Raw genomic sequence first — 24,878 nt, 5'->3', positions numbered from 1 at the left:
TCTCAACCCAAACCCCGCATCTCTGGCCTCACCCTGGAGCCCACATCCCAGCCAGAGCCCTCACCCCCGGTGCCCCTGCCCACATTCTGAACCTCTTGGCCCCACCCCCATCACACATCATTGGTGCACATAACAAAATTCATTCCGCACATGGATGTAAAAAATTAGAGGGAACATTGTTAAAGTCCAGTCTTATTAGTGTAACCCTTCTGCCTGTCAGAGTTGGCAGCAACAAGGGCCGGGTTCAATATCTAGGGGATCCATTCCAATAACACAATGCAAACCGGCTCGAGCCCCCACCCAGTGACCTGGGACAAATATATACCACCCCCGCTGGGCGCCTCCAAGAGGCAATACTTCCCCTCTCGCAAGCACATAGTCTGAGTGTAGCAAAAAGCCTTTTAATAACAGAGAGAAACAATGTGGCATTAGGTTGGGGAAACACCACCAACAGGATTCATAACACAACCCATGAGCAAAAAACCCACCCCAAGCAAATTGGGGCATGCCCCTTTCCCTTTGGTTCTTGAGTCCAGCAACCCCAAATCACCCAAAATCCCAAAAGTCCAATGACCCAAAAGTCTCTGTCCCTGGTCAGGGCAGCCCCAGAGTTCAAAAGTTTATCTGCGGAGCTTTACCTCCCAACCTGGGTGGAGACGGGACGGGGGTAAGAGGCACCTTACATGATCTGAAGCTGACCGCCCCACAGCTCCATAGGCCTTCGCTTCGCTCCACTCTGCCAGCCGCCCCACGAACTCCTTCGCTCAGCTCCGCTCCGCTTCACGGCCCACAAGCAGCTCCCGCCGTCCCACGAAATGCTCCGCCAGCCGGTCCACAAACTGCTCCGTGTCCCACCAGCAGCTCCCGCCGTCCTACGCACTGCTCCGCCAGCCTGTCCACAAGGCACTCCGGCCGTCCTGCAAACTGCTCCACAATAGATCTTCAGGCTCCCCCGCTACTTAACACAACGCTCAGTGATTTCAGCTCTTAGTCAGTTCAGCTCTTTGGTGAATTCAGCTTGTAGTAGGGAAGCCTCAGTGCTGGTGCACCATTAGCCCAAAGTGAGCTCAGCAGCCTGTAACTAGACTCCTAATAGAATCAAAATTAGCTCTTGATATTCTACAGTGGAGAGAGGAGGAAGTGCAATTAGCATGTAAGGCCCTCACCCAGGGGCCCATGCCACCAAGTATTAATACTTGTCCCCAGCCTCTCTTAATTCACAGAGTTTTGGAACCCATGACCCTTGCCTAGCGAGTGCTACTTAGTTGATGGTGAATCCCTCCATCATAACAAAAGGCCACGTACAGTTCCAAGCACAGTTCCCATAATCAGGGTAATAGCAAGTTATTCTTCCTGCCCCAATAACAGAGACAGTGGGGATCCCACAGCAGCCAAAGTGACCATTTGGGCAGCCATGGCCTCATGATAGGTGGGGTGGGTGTGCCTATGCAAATGAGATCGGCCCCTGAAGTTCTTTTCCACAACTTGCCACACCTCACCACCAGATGTCAGGGTGGAGCTCATCCTGACACTGCTTACATTAGGAAAAGCCCCCTTGTTTGATGGTCTCTTAGATGGTACCAAAGACGGTAATAACTGTCTTTCCAGATGGAGTCTGGGACTCATGTGGAGCCGGGGGGGTGGTGAGGGGTGAGGTTATCTGGGTTTCTCTCTCTGCCCCATTCTCGTCAGGTCACCTCTAAGCATCAGGATAATACAGTTGAGTTTGCAGTTCAGGTAAATTCATCGGCCTAGTTGTCACAACCAACCCCGAAGAACCATCAAACAGAACAAATTTTGGTCACTGCTAGCTTGTGGTACGGCTTTAATCATTAGCCTAGTGGTAGAAGGCTCTGTAACCTATTGCCAATCCCATGAGCCATCTAGTCTCCTTGCAAAGATACAGACTGAAGGAGCACAGAGGATACCTTTGCTGTCAAAAAAAACCCCCCAGAACAAAACAAAAACCCAGTGCTCCCAGACGGCTCATATCTTCTTCAGTTTGAACTGTGAATCATAATGACTAATACACAATGACAGCCAGTTTTGCCTTACCGATCTCCGCTGCACTGTATAAATTGAAGCTTATCAGCAGAGGTCATCTTCAAATCTTGCAAACCTTTGGTGATTGAAGCTGTCATTAAGGGAAAAAAATTGCTTTGGTATCATGAACCAGTTGCTTGGGAGGAAATTGTTGCAGGGTTTTGGTTGGAGACCATGCACATTAAAGTGAAAAATTTTAAATCAATGGCATTGAGGACAAATAAGAGCTCACCAAAAGACTTAAAGGTGACCTGTTTGGTTTTTGACATTAGAAATTCAGGTCTTGCCCACCCTGGAAAGTATTGTGAGAACTGGTAGAATTGTGATATCTGAGATACCAAGGAAGTGAAACCGGATGAATCGAGAGGGAAATGGGTTTTATTCAGACAGTTCGACTCACTGATTTTTTTTTCCGAATAACACCTATTTAGCTAAAATGCTTTGGGGGAAAGCTCTCCCTGCTAAGGAGTTGGCTCCATGTACCTGCTGCAGCTAAGGGCTGAAAAAGCTCCCATTACACATGACTGGGTCATCCAAGAAGTCATCCAACAGAAGGAGGAGAGGCAACATGTGGCATCCTTGATATGTTGAAGTGGGGAAAAGAACTCCCAGGTCCCCGTGGTTCCGGGGGATTCATAGTTTCCAAGGCCATAAGGGACCATTGGAATCATCTAGTCTGACTTCCTGTCAGGCCATAGAACTTCCCCAAGATAATTCCTAGAGCAGATCTTTTAGAAAACCACCCAATCTTGATTTTAAAATGTCAGTGATGGAGAATCCACCACAGCCCTTGGTAAACTGTTCCAATAGTTCATTACTCTAGCTGTTAAAAATTTACGCCTTATTTCCAGTCTGAAATTGTCTAGCTTCAACTTCCAGCCAATGGATCGTGTTTAGATTTTTCCGCTAGACTGAAGAGCCCATTATTAAGTATTTGTTCCCCTTGTAGATACTGGTAGACTGTGCCCTGTCTTTGTTAAGGTAAATAGATTGAGCTCTTTGAATCTAGGACAGTAAGACATGTTTTCTAAAACTTTAATCATTCTTTTGGTTCTTCTCTGACCTCTCCAATTTATCAACATCCTTCTTGAATTGTGGGCATCAGAACTGGACACAGGATTCCAGCAACGGTCAAATGAGTGCCAAATACAGAGGTAAAATAACCTCTCTTCTCATACTTGAGATTCCCCTGTTTGGTCATCCTAGGATGGCATTAACTCTTCTGGCCACATTGGGAGCTCATGTTCAGCTGATAATCCACCACAACCCCAAATCTTTTTCAGAGTCACCTCTTTCCCAGGATAGAGTCCTCCATCCCATAAGTATGGCCTGCATTCTTTATTCCTAGATGTATAAATTTACAATTAGCTGTATTAAAAGGGTTTGCTTGTGCCCAGTTTACCTAGCGATCCAGACTGCCCTGAATCAGTGATATGTTCTCTTGAATATTTACCACTCCCCTAATTTGCATGCCACCTGCATAGGGATGCTCAGCAGCACATCACAGGACACACTGGAACATCAGAGGAACAAACCAAGCGGCATCAAGGACGAAGCAGAGTGAACCATTGCACTCCACAATCCAAAGTGGCCTGGGTCCTATTGACTGCCAAGTCACAGAGCATTGATTGGGACATTGAACAAATTCTCTCCCCTGCAGTAACAGTGACCCAGAGGGCTTGAGCAGGGTGAAATTCACCTCTGGGCAGTGGAGCAGCACGAGGAATATGCACCTCTCCAATCCCAAGTGAGTCTTAAGCAGTGCAGGGGGAAATATCACCAGGGTAGGACAAGTAGAGTGCCAATAGCCCACAGCCACTGTGAGAGAGAGCAGGAGGGACATACAAGGGCTGGTGGGAACAAGCAGCATTGTGAAATGGGGCAGTGGGTCAGCTGTCTAAAGCACCAGGTTCTGCGCATTTACTCTTCATTTTAAATGCACAAGTTTACATGCAGCCCTCAGCGTCTCAGCCTCCCCAACTGGATGGGAAGCTGGTGACTCTCACAGAGGGTTTCTATGACTTGTAAGTCTGGAGCCAGCGTTTCCATCCCTCATGTTCTCTGAAATTAAGGCCTGGACTATGCTCTGGTGTAACCCCGATTTAGCCACTGAAGGCTGGCAATGGGTGCAAACCATTGCTGATCCCTGCATATAGACAAGAGACAGCAGGGTTTGCATTGCTCCTGTTCTTCTCTGTGCTTCGAGGGCCATGCTGGTGTAGCTACAGGGATTGCACGGCCCCCGATGGGCGAACTGGGGCTATCCCCGAGTGTTGGAGTCAAGCTCTGCAGGGATCGTTCCACATTTCACCATGGCCCCAGACATTCCTTCATTTCAGACAGAGACAGAGGCACATTCAGAGGGGACAGTAAGGGAATGGGAGACAGAAAATGCACAAGTACACTGTGACTCACCCCGAGGGAGAGAGAAGGCCTCTGTTTACGGAGAGACTCAGACACACGCACACGCCCAGCTAAACAAGTCACAGTGTTTGTAACTCATCCATCCCCAAGGGGCTGATCCATATTTTATAGCCGGTTTCCTCCGCCGAATGGTTCAAGATGCAAACAAATGAAACCCCTCTGTTTTCCTTTTCTCTCCCTGCCAGAGCATAGGCGGGGCGGGGTGGGGTGGGAGACCCAGCTGCTGGGAGACCCAGCTGCTGGGACAGCTCTGCTGACAAGAGTCAGCTGGCGTAACCGTGTCCTTTCTGAAGACAGGCTCATATCACACGGCTCCTTCCTGGCTGTCCCAGGTGGGTCATTGTCTGCTCTAATATTCTCTCCCCACCTCCATTTCATTTCCCCAGGATGAGTGCTTGTTATTGCAATATTAGAAGGTGCTGGCTCAGGCCCATTTGTCTGTAGGGTTTGTGAGGAAGCCCAGGCTCCTATAAATGTGGGAATTGGATTGATTTCCTTAGGTGCTTGTTACACTGAGTTATGACGGGGTTTGCCAGAGGGAACTTTCTCATTCCATGTTAGGTCCACAAGCCCTGCTCTAACACAGTTTGGGAGCAGGTGCATCATGGTTTAAATGCTTAATAGCTTGTCAGGGCAGTTGAATCAAGCCAGTAATTTTCTCTCTCTTGCATTTTGACTACCATGTGGTTACAGGAGAATCCACAAGCTCCAAATAAGTGACTTACCTTATAAATCTGCTTTTTCCAGGGGGAGTAAAGTAGTTTCAGTGCCCCTGTAGCTTCAAGGAAAGCTTTGATTGATTTGAATAGAGGGATCATATGCCTCTCTTGGACTGGATCAATGCAATCGTCGTCCCTTGAAAGCAGTCAATATTCTTCCTTCAATGTAATTTGCTTCAGCTAGACAGGTGGCATAGGGCATGGTGTATACAAGGGTGAATGGACACACTGTGCTTTGCATTTGTAACTTTAGCACCCTCGTGGCCAAGATGGAGTCTGCTCTGCAGGCAGCTCTGGTCAAGAGACGGCGCGCGCAGGAATGCAGCAGGAAAAATTCCCTCCACCCCAGGGGCACCTGTTCCAACGCCCCCAGAGTGGACACACCCACCCACAGGAAAAGTATCATGGATATAATAAAGGGAGATATTTATTTACAGAGGGATGAGAGGAGAAAACAACAAGGGGAAATGGAGGGGGAGCAGTAGAACAGGGTTGCATCAAACCAAGGCCCCACAGGCCCAGTGGTAGAACAGTCTGAAAGGGCAGAGACTGAGCAATGTGTCTGCACACAGAGTTCAGGAGTCCTGAGCAAAGTTCCAGTCCAGTGCTGAGTCTTGGGTGCTCCTGGTTGTCTTCGGCGCCAGTGAACTTTCCCCAACAAACCCTATTCTGCCGCTCTCTGCAAAGCCAGAGAGAGACAACCTCCCCACTTAACTAGCTACAGCCTCCCTCCTTATTCCCAATGCAGAGGCACAAGCCCCAGTACTGACAGCCCCATGCAGCTCTGGGCAGCAGTGATACTGGGTCCAGCTCCGGCCTGTCCTTCTCGGGCGATTCCTCCCTGGCACAGTGCTCCTGCTGCCTCCTGTCCTGGGGTTTCCCCGATCGGCCGCCATGTCCTTCCCAGGCTTCAGGCAGGTTCTCTCTCCTTCACTTTGTCCAGGGCCGCCCTGCTGCTGCCCTTCTCTCCCCGGGCTCCAGACCCACACCCCCAAGTTTCCCTCCTTTCCCTCACTGCTCCCTCTCCCCCCTAGGAAAAAGATTTAAAGGGGCCATGCTCTCTAAACCCCAAGGGGTTACACGCTAAAGCAACACAAGGGCTTGTATTGAACAAGTCACTTATTTTTATGTCGGCTTCCCATAATACAGCAATAAGAGCCTGTTGGAGCTTGCAGCCAATACTGCCCCTTGCAGGCCAGACTCCATCTTCCAAAATGGAGGTTGACCTTTGTTCTCGTCAGGCTCCCCTCCCCATCCTTATATGACAATGACAGCTGCTCCCCACAGATCAGTCTGTCTGTCTTAGGGTTTTGTACTGCTGCTCGTCGTCATAGTATCTGAGCATCTTCCATATAAAATAGGTTAATCAGAGCCAAATGGACTCCATGGAGACCCCGGCCTTTCCCTCTCTGGAGGTTATATAAAGCTCTGCTTTGGTAGCATATCCCAACCTGAACTGTAGCATGCACATGTGCGAGGGCCTGGTTGTCCGTCTTCTCTCTTACCTCCGGCACCATTTTGCTTTGTCGCTGGTGCTCTCCCCAACAGCATTGTGTTGCGAGTGGATAAACTGGCCACGGCAGTGCAAACTGATCATGAAGTGTTCTGAGCAGACATGCCAAACCCTTGGGGAAAAATGCAGAAATTGGGTTTGTGTTTGGCTTAATTGGCTTGTGGGTTGCTTGTTGGCTAGTTTTTGGCTTGTAGCTTGTTGCTTTTTTTTTTTTTTTTTTTTTTAATCAGCTCTGGGCAAGGAGGGGCAAATGGGCAAGGGAGGACAAGCTGGGACAAGGGGGGGAGAGAGTAATACTTTCTATCTATTCTTTGAAAGGGCAAGTCAAGTGACTGATACTGGGGAAATGAAAAAGGGTCATTAGGACATCTTTACAAGTGCAAAGCGTTTTGGGAGACCTGCAAGTCACGATGGGAACAAAACCAAACTGGCCCTGTGGGAATATTAAACCACTATTTTCAATCAGTGTTCAAATAGAATGCAAATAGTAATTTCTTCCATCGTCAGGTTTCCACTACATGAGATATTGTATATTTCCCTTTCATAATTATGGATCTGGCTTGTTCAGAGCTTCAGCCCTGCTGGCGGGGGCTAGACCAAAGAGATACATCAGTGTTCATCCTATTCCCATTACAAAGCTTTAGCATAGGGTGAAGATTCCTGACCCAGTGAATGTGCATGTACTGGGTGCCCCATACAGCTCAACTAATTGCTCTTGGATTATTTAGTTTTATCCATCAGACTCCTTTAGTTTCAACCTTTGCTGGGAGAGAGAAGTCAGTCAGCTACTTCGGTGATGATCTGGGTAGTGATATCTTGGTAGATTTAGTACAGGTGAGCTCAAGCCATACAAACTGGAATCTGATTAAACTTCCAAACATCCCATGAGCTGTGGGTGTTCAAGTTATGAGGGTTGGTTTAGCTCATTTTAAGATGGGACCAACTGCAAAAATTGGAAACAAAGGCATGATGAGATGTCATTGTTACCAATGGGGCTGTAACTGGGCTTCCCACCTTATGGATTCCACCATCGATTTATTTTGGAGTCTGGCCCCAGACATCCTGTTTTGATGCTTTGCAGTGGACAACATGTGCTTTCAACTACCTGAAAGGTGGTTCCAAAGAGGATGGATCTAGACTATTCTCAGTGGTAGTGGATGACAGGACAAGGAGTAATGGTCTCAAGTTGCAGTGGGGGAGATTTAGGTTGGATATTAGGAAAAACTTTTTCACTAGGAGGGTGGTGAAACACTGGAATACATTACCTAGGGAGGTGGTAGAGTCTTCTTCCTTAGAGGTTTTTAAGGTCAGGCTTGACAAAGCCCTGGCTGGGATGATTTAATCGGGGATCGGTCCTGCTTTGAGCAGGGGGTTGGACTGGATGACCTCCTGAGGTCCCGTCCAACCCTGATATTCTATGAACACCAACACTGGACTCTTTCTATGAGATGCTGGGGTGTATTATCCACAGTGAAGCAGTAAAAAAGGCAGGCTGAGGACAGACTGTGGAATCAGACTCCACAGCCAGTTGGGGGGGAATCTGTAGCAGCTCTATTATACCCTTTAGGGGAGCAATGCTGTTCACTTTGGCATTGGGAGAGGTGCATGGCCAATTCCTGCAGCAGATGCTTAGGGATCAGAGTACTGATCACAGCACCCCCCTGACACTTCAAAACCAGTGACACTAAAACCATGACAACGAACACCTATGTTACAGCTGGTATCAGAGGGAGCGTACATCCAGCAAGTGCATGGCATTCCTGTAGCAAAGCAAAGACTCACCGGTGTGGCGCCTCCTCCTGGTCGTCTGGGAATTAGCTCTTTTCCAGTGTACTGAGCGCCCTCTGCAGGCCAGTGTCTTGCCTGCTGCTGGCCCCTCCCGGACCCCAGTGCCCTTTACCTCAGGGTTCTGCTCCTGCAGTACCCCCTCGCTCTGGGTCTCCCCTCCCAGGGGAACCCCCAACCCTCTATCTCCACCTCGCCTCAGTGGCTACTGCCAGTCGTCATCTAGCCCCCTCTCACTGGGGCAAAATTCAGTTGATAATGGCCGCTCATCATTGGCAAGGGGTCAGACCTGCTGCCTTTGCAGCCCCTGTACCTTTTGTAGGCCTTCAACAAGGCCTGCAGCCTGGGGGTTTACCAGGCTGGAGCGCCCCAGCTCCCTTTGCCCTTCCCCAGCACTGCTCTGCCTCGGGTACCTTGCTCCCAGGTGAGACTCCCTCAGCTCCTGGCCCCCAGCCCTCTTATCAGGCCAGCTGGGCCCTGATTGGGTGTGGCCCCAGCTGTGGCTGCTTCCCCAATCAGCCTAGCCTTTCACTCTTTTTTTTCCAGCCGCATCCCTCTCCGGGGCTACTTTCAACCCCTGTTCTGCGGGACTGGGGTAGCCGCCCCACTACAGTTCCTAAATATTTTCTATTCAAATGTATAATGAGGAGGATGAAGGGGAAGAAGGGGGAGGAAAGGGACAGGAGAACATCCCAAGGCCACAAATCCTCATGCTTCAGGGCATAAACTGAGCAGTGATCACCATAAAGGGTCAGGAGGCAATTTCTCCCCAAGCCATTACTGTTAAACAGTTAGGTGCATAGTGAGGATTTTACATCTTCCCTTGAAGCATCTGGCATTGGTCGCTGTTGGAGAGAGGATAGCAGACTACATGGACATTGGTTTGGGGCGGGGGTGGGGTGGGGTGAAAACACAGAGAAGCAACAAAGAAGGGGAAACGATTCCAAATGCCCCCAGAGAGGAGGAGGAGAAAGCTGCAGTGAAGGAAACAGTGCTTTTTGCCAGTCACGAACGGGCAGCGTCGCCCCCAGATCATCTGCTGTCTCTTGTGGGATCTGCCTGAATCTCTCTACCTAACACAGAAAAAATAAAACACCTGGCACAGATTAGCACGGGGGTAACAGAGTTTTAGAACTGGCAGTATGGATACATTTGATTTAGACATGAGCTCAATTGCTACAGTTTGGATATGGATTTTGATCCCAATCTCTTGGGAGAAAAAAAAAAACGTGGTCAAGGTTTCTCCAGTGGACTCATCTGTTCTATTTGTTTTAAATACATGCCATACAGGAGTGCCTGGGGTGCTGCATGGGATCAGGGTATCATTAAATGCTTAGGAACCTACAAACAGTCCTGGTCCTCCATTGAAAACCACCTGGGTGCACCGGAATCAGTGGGGCTCTGCCTGGGCACAGAGGTTTGCCTGTGTGATTCTCAATGCAGAATGGGAAGCAGATGTAGACACAGTCTCTGTCCCAAAGGGCTCAAGGACTTTCTCCTCTCCTGTCCATCCTCCCCCTGGAATGAAACATGAAACCTCAGGTTTAAGAACAAGAATGTGCAGGCTGCAGCCTCAGGCATCTGTTCATTTGCTAATTTTCCTCCTCGACATTTGAATAACCTTATGTTTTCTTCTTGTCTCTTCTTCCCTGCAGGTCCACGGACTATGGCACTACCTATGAAAAGCTAAATGACAAAGTGGGCCTGAAGACTGTGCTGAGCTACCTTTATGTGAGTCCTACGAACAAGAGGAAGGTAAGGGAGAGCCGTTGATCTGGTAGCCATAGAAACAAAATTACCATGCTCTCTTCATTTTAAAAAGAATTCTGATCCTAAAGCAAAAGCCAGCCGTAAATCCAGCCAAAATCCAGCAAAATCCAGCCATACACTCAAGGACGTGAATCTGGCCTTATTTACACTGGTGTAACTCCGTGAAGTTCAGTGGAATTACTCTTGATTTACACAGCAGAATCAAGCCTTTAATCTCACGCAGAAAGTGTCTAGTCTGTTGTTAGAGAAATAAGGGAGATAAATTCACTTGTTGCTGATTGTTCTACCTCCAAATAAGCTGAATTCACACACATGTTTGTGAGACCCTTGCCTCTGCTGATTTCAACTAATACACCTCTCCTTGCCTTATAATCAGCCACTTAGTATTGGAAACACCAGGTAAAAGACATCCCTTCCTTGCATTGGATGCTGCTTCCTTTTATGTTTCCTTAATTTAGCAAAAAGAGTTGGAGGAAACGATGTAACTGACACCTGCGGCTGGTTACGTCACGTCAGAGGGCTGATATGCGTGCGTGTGGGGCTGGGGGCCAGGACCTAAGGTTTGGGTGGAACTTGTGGGAGAGAACACGATGTCATCGCTTTCAAGCCCTCTGCCCAGGCTTCCCACGTGATGCAATTAGAACTGCAGCTGACTCACAGAACACAGACCGAGAGTGACGAGAGTGACGGCTGGGTGCTTTTTGATTTGAAGTCGTCGTTGTGGTGGTTCAAGGAGCTAGCAGAGCTTTGGCACTTTTAGCTGCCCCTGGAAGTCAGACCAAGATTGCTCTAGCTAAATGCTTGTATCTGTACTGCACGTTAGGCAGGCTCGGAGACTATTACATTTGATCATGTCTCTCTCTATAGCTTTCCAGAGTTGTATTTTGTTGTTATTATTATTTACTATTGTTTTTCCATCACTGGTCAGGCCACAGAGGTTTCAGGACTGATGTTTATTTCTCTGTCTGGAATCTTTATGGCAGGCACATTTCTATAGCAATCAGCCAGAACTACCGTACCGATATGTATATGGCAGCTTTTTAATTTTTTTCCAAAGCAGAGGCTGAATTCTCCTGAAAATTGTCTTCACCTGGTCAATGTTCTGAGTGAAATGGGATAAAGTTGGTTGCGTTTTGCTGGATAGATTTTTATCGCTGCTTGCCCCCACAAGGTCCCATTTGTTGTCCTCGGAGGAGTAGGTTCTTGAGAGTCCAAAGGCAAGTCAGAAAAATGACAACCGGCCTCATTAAGAGACTTAATTCAACTGAGTGTAATTGAAACCACACAAGCATCAGATAAGGTTGATTCAAAATTGGTTGGCGAGATCTAGTGCACGGGATTGATATGGAGGCAGTCTGTTGGTACTGGGTGAAATTCTCTGGCCTGTGCTATACAGCAAGTTCAGACTAGAGGATCACAATGATCTCTTTTGGCCTTAAAAGCGATGGCTCTATGAAGCAAGCTGGAGAGCTGATTCCAGTTTGTTCTGTTTCCAGAGCAACGTCACCCACCGAAGATCTGAAGCAAGATATCAGGTTGCAGATACAGTACACTTTGCTTATTATTAGCAACCGCTTGTTTCCCAGCAAAATGGTGCCATTATCTGGCAGTTTCCAGGAAGCGGATTCCTGTGTTTTCAGGTGCGTTAGTGCATCGCAGCGATGAGCGACTGTTTATTCAATCTGCTTGATGCAATGTTGAAAAATAAGATGAAAAAAAGGCCCCGTCAAAACCTGCCATAATTGGTCCACTGTAACAAGGAGAGCGATTTTAGATCTTAGCCTGCTGTGCGGTATGTCCTTAGAGTGGATGCTCCACCTGTGGGACACCCAGTGCAGCTGCGCACAATTTGACGATGTGTTGATATATAAAAAGCCATCCTTGCCAGCACACTGCTGCTTGTCGCCCTGGGTTGTGCTGAGCGCATGATCCTGTGAAATGTTACCACTATTCTTAATGCAACAAACAACGGCTCTCGAGACACCCAACTTCTCAGCTACTTGCATTTGCTTAGCGCCTGGCCCATGTAGGACCCCCAGAGCCCTAACTTTGGCAGTGAGAGATGGTCAACATGTTTGGAAACCATGACATGTAACAGAAGTACTTGGATGCACATGTTTGGAGCCAGCAAACTGATTACAGGTAGGACCTCTCTTCTAATAAAGTTCACAGGCAGCCTGGCATGCCTGTTGCCAATATCCATATCCCATTAATATCAAAGTCCATGGGACAGGATCATTTGCCGGTAAAATGTTGCGAGTAAGCAAAAGTTGTTAATACTGGGGTTGCTATTAAGCAGAATCTACTGTATTACATCATCAGAGTTATCTCATTGGCTAATCACAGCCTTGGGATACACCGTTTTCTAACAACTTTGGAAACCCTTCTGGATTTACAGCTTAGCACAGGGGTGGCCAGCCTGAGAAGGAGCCAGAATTTACCAATGAACATTGCCAAAGAGCCACAGTAATATGTCAGCAGCACCCCAATCCACTATCCCCCTCCAGCCCCCAGTGCCTCCCGCCCACCGGCAGCCCCACCAATCAGCACCTCCCGCCTGCCATAGTCAGCTGTTTTGCAGTGTGCAGGAGGCTCTGGTGGGGAGGGGGAAGGAGCAAGGGCACGGCAGGCTCGGGGGAAGGGACAGGGGCCTTGGGGGAAGGGGTGGAGTGGTGGCAGGACCTGGGGCAGAGCAGGGGGTTGAGCAGTGAGCATTGGAAAGTTAGCATCTGTAGCTCCACTTCGGAGTCAGCACCTATACAAGGAGCCATATATTAACCTCTGAAGAGCCGCTTGCGGCTCCGGAGCCACAGGATGGCCACCCCTGGTAGTCCTTCCTTGGTGACATTTATACCCCACCATCCAGTCACTCACTCTTTGCTGTTTCAGTTAAATCCTGTTCTAAATGGTAGTGCATTGTTGCTGCACAAGGTTAAACAGCTGCCTTGTGTCAACCCAATTCTCTCCACATCAGTGGAAGACAAAGTGATTTCTATGTACAGAATTTGTAAAGTGCTCTGAGAATCTCAGTTGCTGTATTAGACTGTCTTGGATTTGTCATTTCCCAGGATCATGTCACCATGAGACACTCTCTCCTTTGCATTGTCTAAGAACGAGAGACAGATGAATGTAAGGTTTCAGAGTAGCAGCCGTGTTAGTCTGTATCCGCAAAAAGAACAGGAGTACTTGTGGCACCTTAGAGACTAACAAATATATTTGAGCATAAGCTTTTGTGGGCTACAGCTCACTTCATCGGAATCATAGAATGGAACATATAGTAAGAAGATATATATATATAGACAGAGAACATGAAAAAGTAGAGTAAGAGGCTAATTAATTAAGATGAGCTATTATCAGCAGGAGAAAAAAACTTTTGTAATAACAATCAAGATGGCCCATTTAGACAGTTGACAAGAAGGTGTGAGGATACTTAACATGGGGAAATAGATTCAATATGTGTAATGACCCAACCTCTCCCAGTCTTTATTCAAACCCAAGTTAATGGTATCCAGTTTGTATATTAATTCAAGCTCAGCAGTTTCTCATTGGAGTCTGTTTTTGAAGCTTTTCTGTTGCAAAATTGCCACCTTTAAGTCAGTTACTGAGTGGCCAGAGAGGTTGAAGTGTTCTCCTTCTGGTTTTTGAATGTTATGTTTCCTGATGTCAGATTTTGTGTCCATTTATTCTTTTGCATAGAGACTGTCCGGTTTGGCCAATGTACATGGCAGAGGGGCATTGCTGGCACATGGTGGCATATATCTCATTGGTAGATGTGCAGGTGAACAAGCCCCTGATGGCATGGCTAATGTGATTAGGTCCTATGATGGTGTCACTTGAATAAATATGTGGACAGAGTTGGCATCGGGCTTTGTTGCAAGGATAGGTTCCTGGGTTAGTGTGTTTCTTGTGTGGTGTGTGGTTGCTGGAGAGTATTTGCTTCTGGTTGGGGGCATTGTCTGTAAGCGAGGACTGGTCTGTCTCCCAAGATCTGTGAGAGTGAGGGATCATTTTTCAGGATAGGTTGTAGATCTTTAATGATGCACTGGAGAGGTTTTAGTTGGGGGCTGAAGGCGACAGCTAGTGGCATGAAGTTATTTTCTTTGTTGGGCCTGTCCTGTAGTAGGTGACTTCTGGGTACTTTTCTGGCTCTGTCAGTCTGTTTTTTCACTTCAGCAGGTGGGTACTGTAGTTGTAAGAATGCTTGATAGAGATCTTGTAGGTGTTTGTCTCTGTCTGAGGGGTTGGAGCAAATACGGTTGTATCGTAGAGGTTGGCTGTAGACAATGTGGTGTGGTCTGAATGAAAGCTGGAGGCATGGAGGTAAGCATAGTGGTCAGTAGGTTTCCGGTATAGGGTGGAGTTTATGTGACCATCGCTTATTAGCACTGTAGTGTCCAGGAAATGGTCCGCTTGTGTGGATTGGTCTGTCCCTCAGCCCGCGCCACTTCCCGCAGCCCCCATTGGCCTGCAGCGGCGAACCGCAGCCAGTGGGAGCCGCGATCGGCCAAACCTGTGGATGCGGCAGATAAACAAACCGGCCCGGCCCGCCAGGGTCTTTCCATGAACAAGCGGCGTCCCAAGTTTGGGAAACACTGGTCCAGGCTGAGGTTGATGGTGGGATGGAAATTGTTGAAATCATGGTGGAATTCCTCAAGGGCTTCTTTTCCATGGGTCCAGATGATGAAGATGTCATCAATGTAGCGCAAGTAGAGTAGGGGCGCAAGTAGAGTAGGGGCATTAGGGGACGAGAGCTGAGGAAGCGTTGTTCTAAGTCAGCCATAAAAGTGTTGGCATGCTGTGGGGCCATGTGGGTACCCATAGCAGTGCCGCTGACTTGAAGGTAGACATTGTCCCCAAATGTGAAATAGTTGTGGGTGAGGACAAAGTCACAAAGTTCAGCCACCAGGTTTGCCTTGACATTATTGGGGATACTGTTCCTGATAGCTTGTAGTCCATCTTTGTGTGGAATGTTGGTGTAGAGGGCTTCTGCATCCATAGTGGCCAAGATGGTGTTTTCTGGAAGATCACCGATGGATTGTAGCTTCCTCAGGAAGTCAGTGGTGTCTCGAAGAAAGCTGGGAGTGCTGGTAGCATAGGGCCTGAGGAGAGAGTCCACATAGCCAGACAATCCTGCTGTCAGGGTGCCAATGCCTGAGATGATGGGGCGTCCAGGATTTCCAGGTTTATGGATCTTGGGAAGCAGACAGAATACCCCTGGTCGGGGTTCTAGGCATGTGTCTGCACAGATCTGTTCCTGTGCTTTTTCAGGGAGTTTCTTGAGCAGATGGTGTAGTTTCTTTTGGTAATCCTCAGTGGGATCAGAGGATAATGGCCTGTAGAATGTGGAGTTAGAGAGCTGCCGAGCAGCCTCTTGTTCATATTCCAACTTATTCATGATGACGACAGCACCATGTATGTTATAGGAAGCAGTCCCAAGTACTTAGACTGTATTTTTTTCTGCGCAGGGAGCATTTTTGTTGTTGTTAGATGTTCATACAATACCTAGCACAATGGTGAACTTGTCTCTGACTGGGGCCAGTAGGCACTACTGCAATATGAAAACACAACCTTAACCATTTGAGCGATAGGCAATGGCTTCCCATGTGCATTGGATGTAAATCTTACAACCTCTTTGTTTACCTGTCTCAAGAGGGCAACATGAACACTCACACTCTCTCTCTGTGTCTCTCTCTCTCTCTCTCTCCATTCCCAGGTGAAATGTTTTTACAGTGTATATCAGTTTCTCCCTGAGTTGATACTCACACTTTCTGTCGATTATTGATTAGCTTGCACGCTGCTGCTAATGCTGTCTGCTCATTAGTGCTTAGACGATTAATAGTTACTTGGAGGAGGAGAACCCTGCTACCTACATTCATTCCTAATTGATTTACTAGGGAGAAGGATAATCACTTCTCGGCTGCCCTGTAGAACTAGAGTGGGAATTACCTGTCAGATTCCTTTGAAGCCTAAAAATACTTCTGTTCAACTGCTAAATAGGAATTATGCATTCAGCTGAATGCCAGGTATATAAATATCATTTACCTGAATCAGCAACGTATCCCTGGGCTTAACTAAAGTACAAGGCAAGAAGATCAAACCCCCTCTTTTTATTTTAAAGCAGAGCTCTTGTCCCCAGTTTTGGTGATGTTCATGGCAAGTTATTGAATTCAGTTGCATTATTCCATAGTGTCTAGAACTGTTATGCTGACAGGCCATAGGAGGTGCTGGTCTCCTAATATCAGGCTTCCCCCTATCTCCCATACTAATGATTAATATTAGCAATACTTTGCAACTACATGGCACCTTTCAACCTCCAAGAGCTTTACGTGCAATAATCAATTATGCTTTCTATCCATCCATCCATCCATCCATCCATCCATCCATCCATCCATCCATCCATTCATTAAGATTGGATGCCATTTTTTTTGGGGGGGAAAATATTCTTTAGTCAATCACAAGTTATGGGGCTCAGTATAGGAGTAATTGGATGGAATTCTCTGGCCTGTGCTATACAGGCGATCAAACCAGATGGTGTAACGGTCTTTCCTGCCCTTAAAAATTCTATCTATCTATCCTAGGATTTTATCCTGTCACCCATTACCATAACATCTCAGCACCTTCCACGTAAAACCAATCGCAAAGTCCCTAATGAACTTCATGGGGTCTTTGGCACTTCTCCCCTTTTGGGGTAAAATGTCTGCTTGGGGTAGGAATTTTGCTTTTAATTATTTGTAAATATAATTATATATTTATGATATGCATATTAATTTCCTTTTGTTTAGGTTGATTCATTTCAGGGGCTTTTGGTTGATTGGGTTTTTTGGGGTAGAGGGGAGTACCAATGTTGTGAGCGTCATTCTTGTGCTGGGAGGGGCTTTCTGAAGAGGAAGGTTTTGCAGTATTTCCTAAAGAGAGTCAGACTCTGGATTCAGCTCTCGTCCTTTGCAAGTTCATACCCTAGGGAGATCCCTGACTGAGAATGTTTTGTCTTCAGCTCTTACCTGCTTTGCGATCTGCATTATCCCAGAGTAACATTTTCTTCTAGACCCAGTTGAACAATTGTGAATATTTTTCATCACAAAAAAAATGTCCAAAAATTTCAAATTGTCAGATAATTTCAGCCAACTCTGCTTTGCAGCCATGTAGCATTTTTCATCCATAAAGCTTAAAGGTAGGTAAATAACATTATCTCCATTTTGCAGGTAGGGAAACTGAGGCACAGAGAGGGGAAATGACTTGCCCAAGGTCACACAAGTGAGTAAGGCCCAGATCCTCAAAGCTAATAAGGCATCTGATGCCCATTGATTTCAGTGGGAGGTAGGCTATGATCCTCAAAGGTATTTAAACACCTAAGTGTACAACGGATGGTGCCAGCAGGAGCTGGTGTGTGAGGGAAGAATGATCAAGCAGTTATGTATCTTAGAAGACGTGAGTCCTATTCCTGGCTCTGTCATTGACTCAAAATGTAGCCACTAAATGGCTAGTAGACCTTGACTCAGAATGTGACAAATAATTCCCAGTGTCACTGTGAATTAGGACTTGGCTTCTCCTCCTCAGTTTCCCTCATTGGTAAAGTGGTGAATAGTGATCCTTACTGTACCTAATTTACTGGGGGAGTGTGGAAGTTAACTTACTGGTGTTTTATCAATGGCCCATAACTGTTTAAACTCTCCACATTTGCTGCTTTCCAGTGATTGCTGTATCAGGGTGTTTCTAAGTAGAAGAAGATACTCTATATTCATTTGTCTGTTGTTAATCTCTAAATGGCGCCCTCTGTAATTGTATACCTAAATTGTATCCACAGATGCCTAAACTTAGGCATAGAGAGGTTAAGTGACTTTCCCAAGGCCCTGGATCCACTACCGCCTTACAGCATTGTCTACTATACACTTACCTGAGTGTGTGATCTTGGGCACACTCAGGTAAGTGTACAGTTGACAATGCCTCAGTTTTCCAACTAAATTTCTGTAAATTTAGGACAGTTTTGTTTTACAGATCGGAAATCGAAGGCACCAGAGGGGTTAAGTGACTTGCCCAAGTCTATACACTCAGTCATTGGCAATCGGGTTAGAATCCACGAGTCCCGTGCTCTGTCTTCTGGACCACAGTGCTGCTTGCTGCTGTGTCTCGTACTTCAAAGGAGTGGGATGCGGCAGTGTTTTGGGGGGGGGGGACGTTTTCTAGAAACTGAAATGGGTATTTGGAAAATACACCCTACCATTGCTTAGTAGTGTCACAGACGAACAGACAGCCAGTGTTAAATAAAACTAGAGGGTAGAGGTAGTGGTCTGAGCGCAGGACTGGAAACCAGGAGCTACTAAATTCTAATCCCACCTTGAGCAATGACTCTCTCTTTGCCTCACCTGTGAAGTGGGAATACTGCTACTTACCCTGCTTAGGGAGGAGTTGTGGGGATGGATTGATACATGTTTTCATGGTGCTTTGAAGCTGAGAAATGATATCAACAATTGGCTGGTATGCATGCACCGCTGCCCTCCCCTGGCTGGAGTCAGAACTGCTTGGCTGTTGTATCATAGTCCCTGTATTGGTCAGAACTCAGGCGATTTCTCCGTTTGCTCAAGTGGTCGCGTCCTGTGCATTTGCAATGAGATCTGTTCCCTTTGTCACCGCGGAATTCCAGGTGGTCGTGATGCACAGCCCATGGACAGCTGTGAAGTCCTCAGTAGCTATGGTTTTCTTACATAATTATTATTTCCAGTCATGATGGGAAGCCACAATGCCTGTTGCTGTGAGATTTCCACCCCCGTTAAGAGGCTGTAATTAGCAGAGCGTATTCTAGGACACATCCTTCACTCCAATATGTACACCCACCCCGTTATTTGCAGGAGAGCCCACAATAGGAGGCACCTGGCTCAGCATCAATTACATACAGGTTGAAACGGGCCTTATGACTCTCTGATAATTTTCCAAAAGACTCGAGAATTATCTCACAGAAGCCTTTGCTGCAGATGAATATGATTCAAAGGAAACACAGGCCCGCACTGTGAAAAACCAAAGGTTTTCCCTCAAATAGGCATTGCCTTCCTTGGATTTTCTGTTCCATGGGCCCATCTGTGGGGATAAGGTTGCTGGGTGACCTACAGTAGCTAAGTGAGCTAAGGTTCATGAGCTACAGTAGCTCATGAAAGCTTATACTCAAATAAATTGGTTAGTCTCTAAGGTGCCACAAGTCCTCCTTTTCTTTTTGTGTGTGTGATGGATTCTGGGCTGTAGTTACGCGTTATTATAGGCGGATAATTACTGCAGTTGTGGGAACAGGGGTTGCAGTTGTTTGCTCTTTCCAATGCAATGCACAGGGGGGGAAATTGTCAGCTGTGTTACGGACCTTGACACTGTTGCATCTCAGCATGAGACTTAGGGCCAGACCCTTAGCTGGAGTAAACTGGAATAGCTCTGATGACTTCAGTGGGGTTCCATCACTTTATGCCACCCGCTCTTTTATGTGCATGGATGTGTGTGGAAGAATCAAGGGCTGGGGTGCAGGGGGTTTGTGGCTGGGACAATTGTTGTTGGAAAGTAGACATGACTGGGTTGTGGTGAGTGGTGCGGGAAGCGGGATGAATTGGTCTGTGCTGGGGCAGAATTGTTGTGGAGTTTAGAATTCAATCATCTGTTTCCAAATAAAAATTGTACTTGGTTTGTTTGTTTTTTTAACCAGGCATTTTTGGCAGCTTGCAGGGATTTTCCTTGTGTGGGGATCTACAGCTAGTGTTAGAGACTGTTGTAAGGCTGAATATTGAGAAGCATTTATGTGTAAGCGAGAACATGCACAAGGAAGGAATGGAGGGATTCAAACACCGTTGTTATGTGGATGGGCATAGAAGGAGGGATGGACTGCAAGAAACATTACAATAAATTGCTTGAGTTGTAGCTAGTGAATCCCTTGGGGCTGTGTGGCAATGTAACCCCTAATAGGCATCCTTAGTGATTGGCACTGGAGGGATCATTGAGCTCTTGGCTTTCACCCCTCTTGGTGCAAGGAGTACATCAGAGGAGTTCCTCATTGTGGTGCATTATGGGAGATATAGTCTGTCCAGAAAACCCAGCTCACAGGGAGAGTTGGAGCCTAAGGTGCCTGAACTACAGCTCCCATAAGGCATCCTGGTGCCATTTTGAATCAGAATACTTTGGCTTTTCAAGTGTTCCTTTTTTCAACAAAATAACATTTCCCTTGGAAAGCGGACCGTTCTTGTGAGAGATTTCCTTTAGCTGAAAACCCAGTTTTCCACTGAAAAAGCTGAGATGGAAAACTTTCCACCAGCACTGACCCTTGGGCTTCAGATGAGATTGGATAGAAGGAGAAAACAGTAAAAAACAAACCAACCATAGATATTGTTCAGATAAAAAGGGAATAAACCTGAGGTCTTGATTACTCAGGGCCATTTAATAGTCCACTGCGCCCTATTAAAAGTGGGGGTGATAATCCTAGTGTTCTGGCTGGATTCCACTTCAGTAACTAGATTCTGCCTCCTTGAATTCTCCTGGCAGTTTCAGTTGGACACAGCTCTTAGCTCTGTCCTGAGGATTTAAGTGGCACATAGGCCTTGGACAGCACCCTGGGGAATTTCACCTGCAGAAAGTATTCAGCCACAATGATCAAAATGAGGGTTGTCCCAAAGTGATTCTTATAACAGAACTCCAGTGTGAGAGAGTGATACTAAGCCTCTCTGGCAAAGTAACCCACAGCACTGGGGCAGTGCCCCTGTAAATGTCTGGGTCCCACAGCCCCATCTTATCAGACCTCGAAATGTTCACTTGTATTTAGGAAGACAGAAGCCCAGAAAGTTATCACTGACTAAAAGCCTGTGGGCTATATTTTTTTAACCCACCACTGAAAAGCAGCCCTCTCGGGTGGAATAAGGTATGTTTTTTAACAGCTAGCACACAACAACATTGAATACAGCAGTTCAGGGTAATCAGTGAAGCAGAATACTGTTACTGTATGTGATGAAAACTTCAGAAAGAAATTTAGGGAGGTAGAATAAATAGGTACCCAACTGGGATTTGTCCAGGGCTAACAACTCTCCTCTTTTAGCAGTGGCAAGAGACCTTGAATGGCGGAGAGCTGGACCTCAGTTTTATTGCTCATTACATTCTTACATTGTAAGCTCTTTGGAGAAGGCCCCATCTTTCTGTTGGTGCATGTACAGCCCCTAGCACCGTGGATTCTGGATCGCTGACTGGAGCATCTAGGTGCGACTGCCATACAAATAATAAATAACAACATCACACTTTTGCTTTTGAATCTTGGCTCTGTTCCCCCACTCTGTCCCCAGTGGAAATTCCATGGGCTGCCTTATTTCCTCTCCCCCTGCTCCCAGCGTCCTAGCTGGTCGATAGGATGCCAAGGCTGTGGTTCCAAATGCGGGTTCTGTGCTCACTAACCCAGCCCGAGGTTTGCTGCCATCCCCTGCCAGCGCGCCCATTAGTCATGTATGACCTGTTCGTTTTTCTGACGTTTGCTTCCTGAGCAGTTGGTGGAGAGCTGAGCTCTGCAGAGTCCTAAAACCATTTGGCAGATGGGAGGTTTCCTTGGACCCTTTTTCCTTATTATATTGACACTGTGATGAACCGTGTGTGTGCCGTGACTGACACGCACTGTTGTGATCTTGAAGAGAACGTATTTATAACAGAAAGGCAATGGGTACGTTGGAGCCACAGGGAAGAAATAGAACCATTTCTTTCACTGTCTTTTATTTCTAATCTTTTCCTTTGGCCGAGTGAAATATATTTACTGAATGGCCTGTGGGTGTGCAGGGAGGTTACATTACCTGGGATCCAAATTGAGTTGTCGTCCTCCCTCTGTGCACTCCTTTGCTGCACCCATTACACCCCTTGGAACGTTTCTTCATGCGGCAGCGCTCTGAAAAAAGTGCGTCTCCAGTAAGAGCCTCCAATGGGGAGAGTCTGTCTTTTGCTGTAGGATTGAAATTGTAGCCTTAATACGGTCAGCTGAGTGCAACGCCAGAAGCCTGGACTGTGATCAGGGCCCCCTTGTGTGTTGTCTGAATGGATCCTGCTGCCATGCACAAAAAGTTCCCCAGTGCGTATTGCCCTACTCCCGTCTCAAAGCAGGTTGGATCAAAGTACACCATGGAAGCTTTAGTACGCGGCAGCAAGGCCCCCCCGGCCGGGTAGTGCATGACAGGCTGGTGCAGGGTCGTTTTACACCCCAGCTTGCCTCGCACTAATTCTTTGTTTAGACAAGCCCCAAGATCGGGAGGAAGGAAGCGGTGTTACCCGCTCTTTACAGATGGGGAACTGAGGAAAGAGAAACAAAGTGACGTGCCCCAAGTCACATAAGGAGTCTATGGCAGAGCTGGGGATTAAATTTAGGTATGTTGGGCCTTAACCACAAGAACATCCTTCTTTCTTCAAGGTCTCTTAAGGGCCAACCCTGCAACCACTTAAGCTTAAGACTTGCTTTACTCATATGAGTAGGTCCCCATAGGAGTAGGTCACTTTACTCATATGAGTAGGTTCTGTCAAACTTGCACTGTGTCATCTGGGGTTAGGTTGGCTTAATTATGTCGCTTAGGGGGGTGGATTTTTCACACCACTGAGCGATATAGTTGGGTTCACCTAATAATTTAGTGTAAACCTGGTCTTATATGCTTGAGGAATGAGGCCCTGAGGCTTTTTGGCAATGTAATTGTAAAGTAGTAGCTGGAGCAGGAAACTGGAAGGAATCTAGGACTCCTGAGTTCTCTTCTCAGCCTCTTGCTTTGTGAGCTTGGGCAAGTCACTTTCAGCCCAGATCCTCACAGGGAAGTTAGGTACCTAAATCCCTTTCGGATCTGGACCGTCACTCTCTCTGCCTCAGTTTGACCATCTAGAAACAGGAGATATAACTTCTTTGTCTGACCAGGATGTTGGTAGCCTTAATTCTTTAGAGTTTGTAAAATGCTTTGAGACCCTCATGTGGAAGTTGCTGTGTAAAAACAAAGCAGTAAAGTTATTAGAACACTCTCTTAAAATATGGATTTATTTTTGGTACGCCTTAAATCGCTTTGTTTTTATTGTTATGTTATATTAATGAATGCTTTAAACATTTTTTTGTGTGTAAATTAAGCCTTGGAGATTAAATTCATTAATGATTGTAAAGCTCTTTTGAGATCCTTGGCTGGAAGGCATACACAACCAATAAATAAGTAAGAATAATATGTTAGAAATGCTAAGGACTGTTTATTATTATTTAAATAACATCTGTTTTTCTATTGTCTCATCTGTTCTATTTTATTCCATCACTGTGGTTTCTAGGCACCTCCTTGATTTGTGATCTCTGGCATCCTTTCTGTCTCTGAGGCAGATTTTAATTTTATTAGCAAAAAGAAAAGGAGTACTTGTGGCACCTTAGAGACTAACCAATTTATTTGAGCATGAGCTTTCGTGAGCTACAGCTCACTTCATCGGATGCATGCCGTGGAAACTGCAGCAGACTTTATATATACACAGAGAATATGAAAAAATAACTCCTCCCACCCCACTGTCCAGCTGGTAATAGCTTATCTAAAGTGATCATCAGGTGGGCCATTTCCAGCACAAATCCAGGTTTTCTCACCCTCCACCCCCCCACACAAATTCACTCTCCTGCTGGTGATAGCCCATCCAAAGTGACAACTCTTTACACAATGTGCATGATAATAAAGTTGGGCCATTTCCTGCACAAATCCAGGTTCTCTCACCCCCTCCCAAAAACCACACACACAAACTCACTATCCTGCTGGTAATAGCTCATCCAAAGTGACCATTCTCCCTACAATGTGCATAATTAAGGTGGGCCATTTCCAGCACAAATCCAGGTTTTCTCACATCCCCCCCACCCCCATACACACACAAACTCACTCTCCTGCTGGTAATAGCTCATCCAAACAGACCACTCTCCAAGTTTAAATCCAAGTTAAACCAGAACATCTGGGGGGGGGGGGTAGGAAAAAACAAGAGGAAATAGGCTACCTTGCATAATGACTTAGCCACTCCCAGTCTCTATTTAAGCCTAAATTAATAGTATCCAATTTGCAAATGAATTCCAATTCAGCAGTTTCTCGCTGGAGTCTGGATTTGAAGTTTTTTTGTTTTAAGATAGCGACAGACTAACACGGCTGTTACTCTGAAACCTTTAATTTTATTGCCATTTACTCCCTGATCCTGCACTGAGAGCTGTGAAGGTGGATCCCTGCCCCTGAGAGGTCCCGCTTTGGCTTCAATCATCCTATACACCTGACTGGGCACCACTCACACAGCTCTCAGTGCAGGATTGGGACCCATGTTAATGTTACACCTTAACCCCAAATTTCCATCCTCTCCAAACTGGTCATTGTAACCCCAGAGCTGAGAGAGGTGCCAGAGTGAGGTATTACTTGGTGTACATTAAACATGGAAGAACACAGATTCTCATAGCATCTTTCTTTGAAAGAACAAACAGTGTTAAACAAGTCAGTCACTTATCTCTTCTGTATTTATTTTTAAACATAATTAACATATGACACCATGTAAAAGCGGGAGTTGAAAAAGCATATATATATATATATATATATATATATATATATATATATATATATATATATAATCATCTCCCTTTTACATGGTGCCATATGTGAAAG

At 46.4% G+C, this 24,878-nt stretch overlaps 1 protein-coding gene across 1 annotated transcript in view; it reads left to right on the top strand.

Moving 5' to 3' along the window:
- Window positions 1-24,878, top strand: part of SORCS3 (sortilin related VPS10 domain containing receptor 3) — a 481,141-nt gene that overhangs the window by 229,861 nt on the left and 226,402 nt on the right. The window contains exon 3 of the mRNA XM_073354429.1: window positions 10,140-10,239. Coding sequence (XP_073210530.1) covers window positions 10,140-10,239 — 100 coding nt within the window. The remainder of the gene's footprint in view (window positions 1-10,139; window positions 10,240-24,878) is intronic.

The sequence above is a fragment of the Lepidochelys kempii genome, chromosome 7, assembly GCF_965140265.1.
Source record: "Lepidochelys kempii isolate rLepKem1 chromosome 7, rLepKem1.hap2, whole genome shotgun sequence".
Classification (NCBI taxonomy): Eukaryota; Metazoa; Chordata; order Testudines; family Cheloniidae; genus Lepidochelys; species Lepidochelys kempii.
The sequence above is the reverse complement of the archived record's forward strand: the minus strand, read 5'-3'. Positions and strand labels throughout refer to the sequence as shown.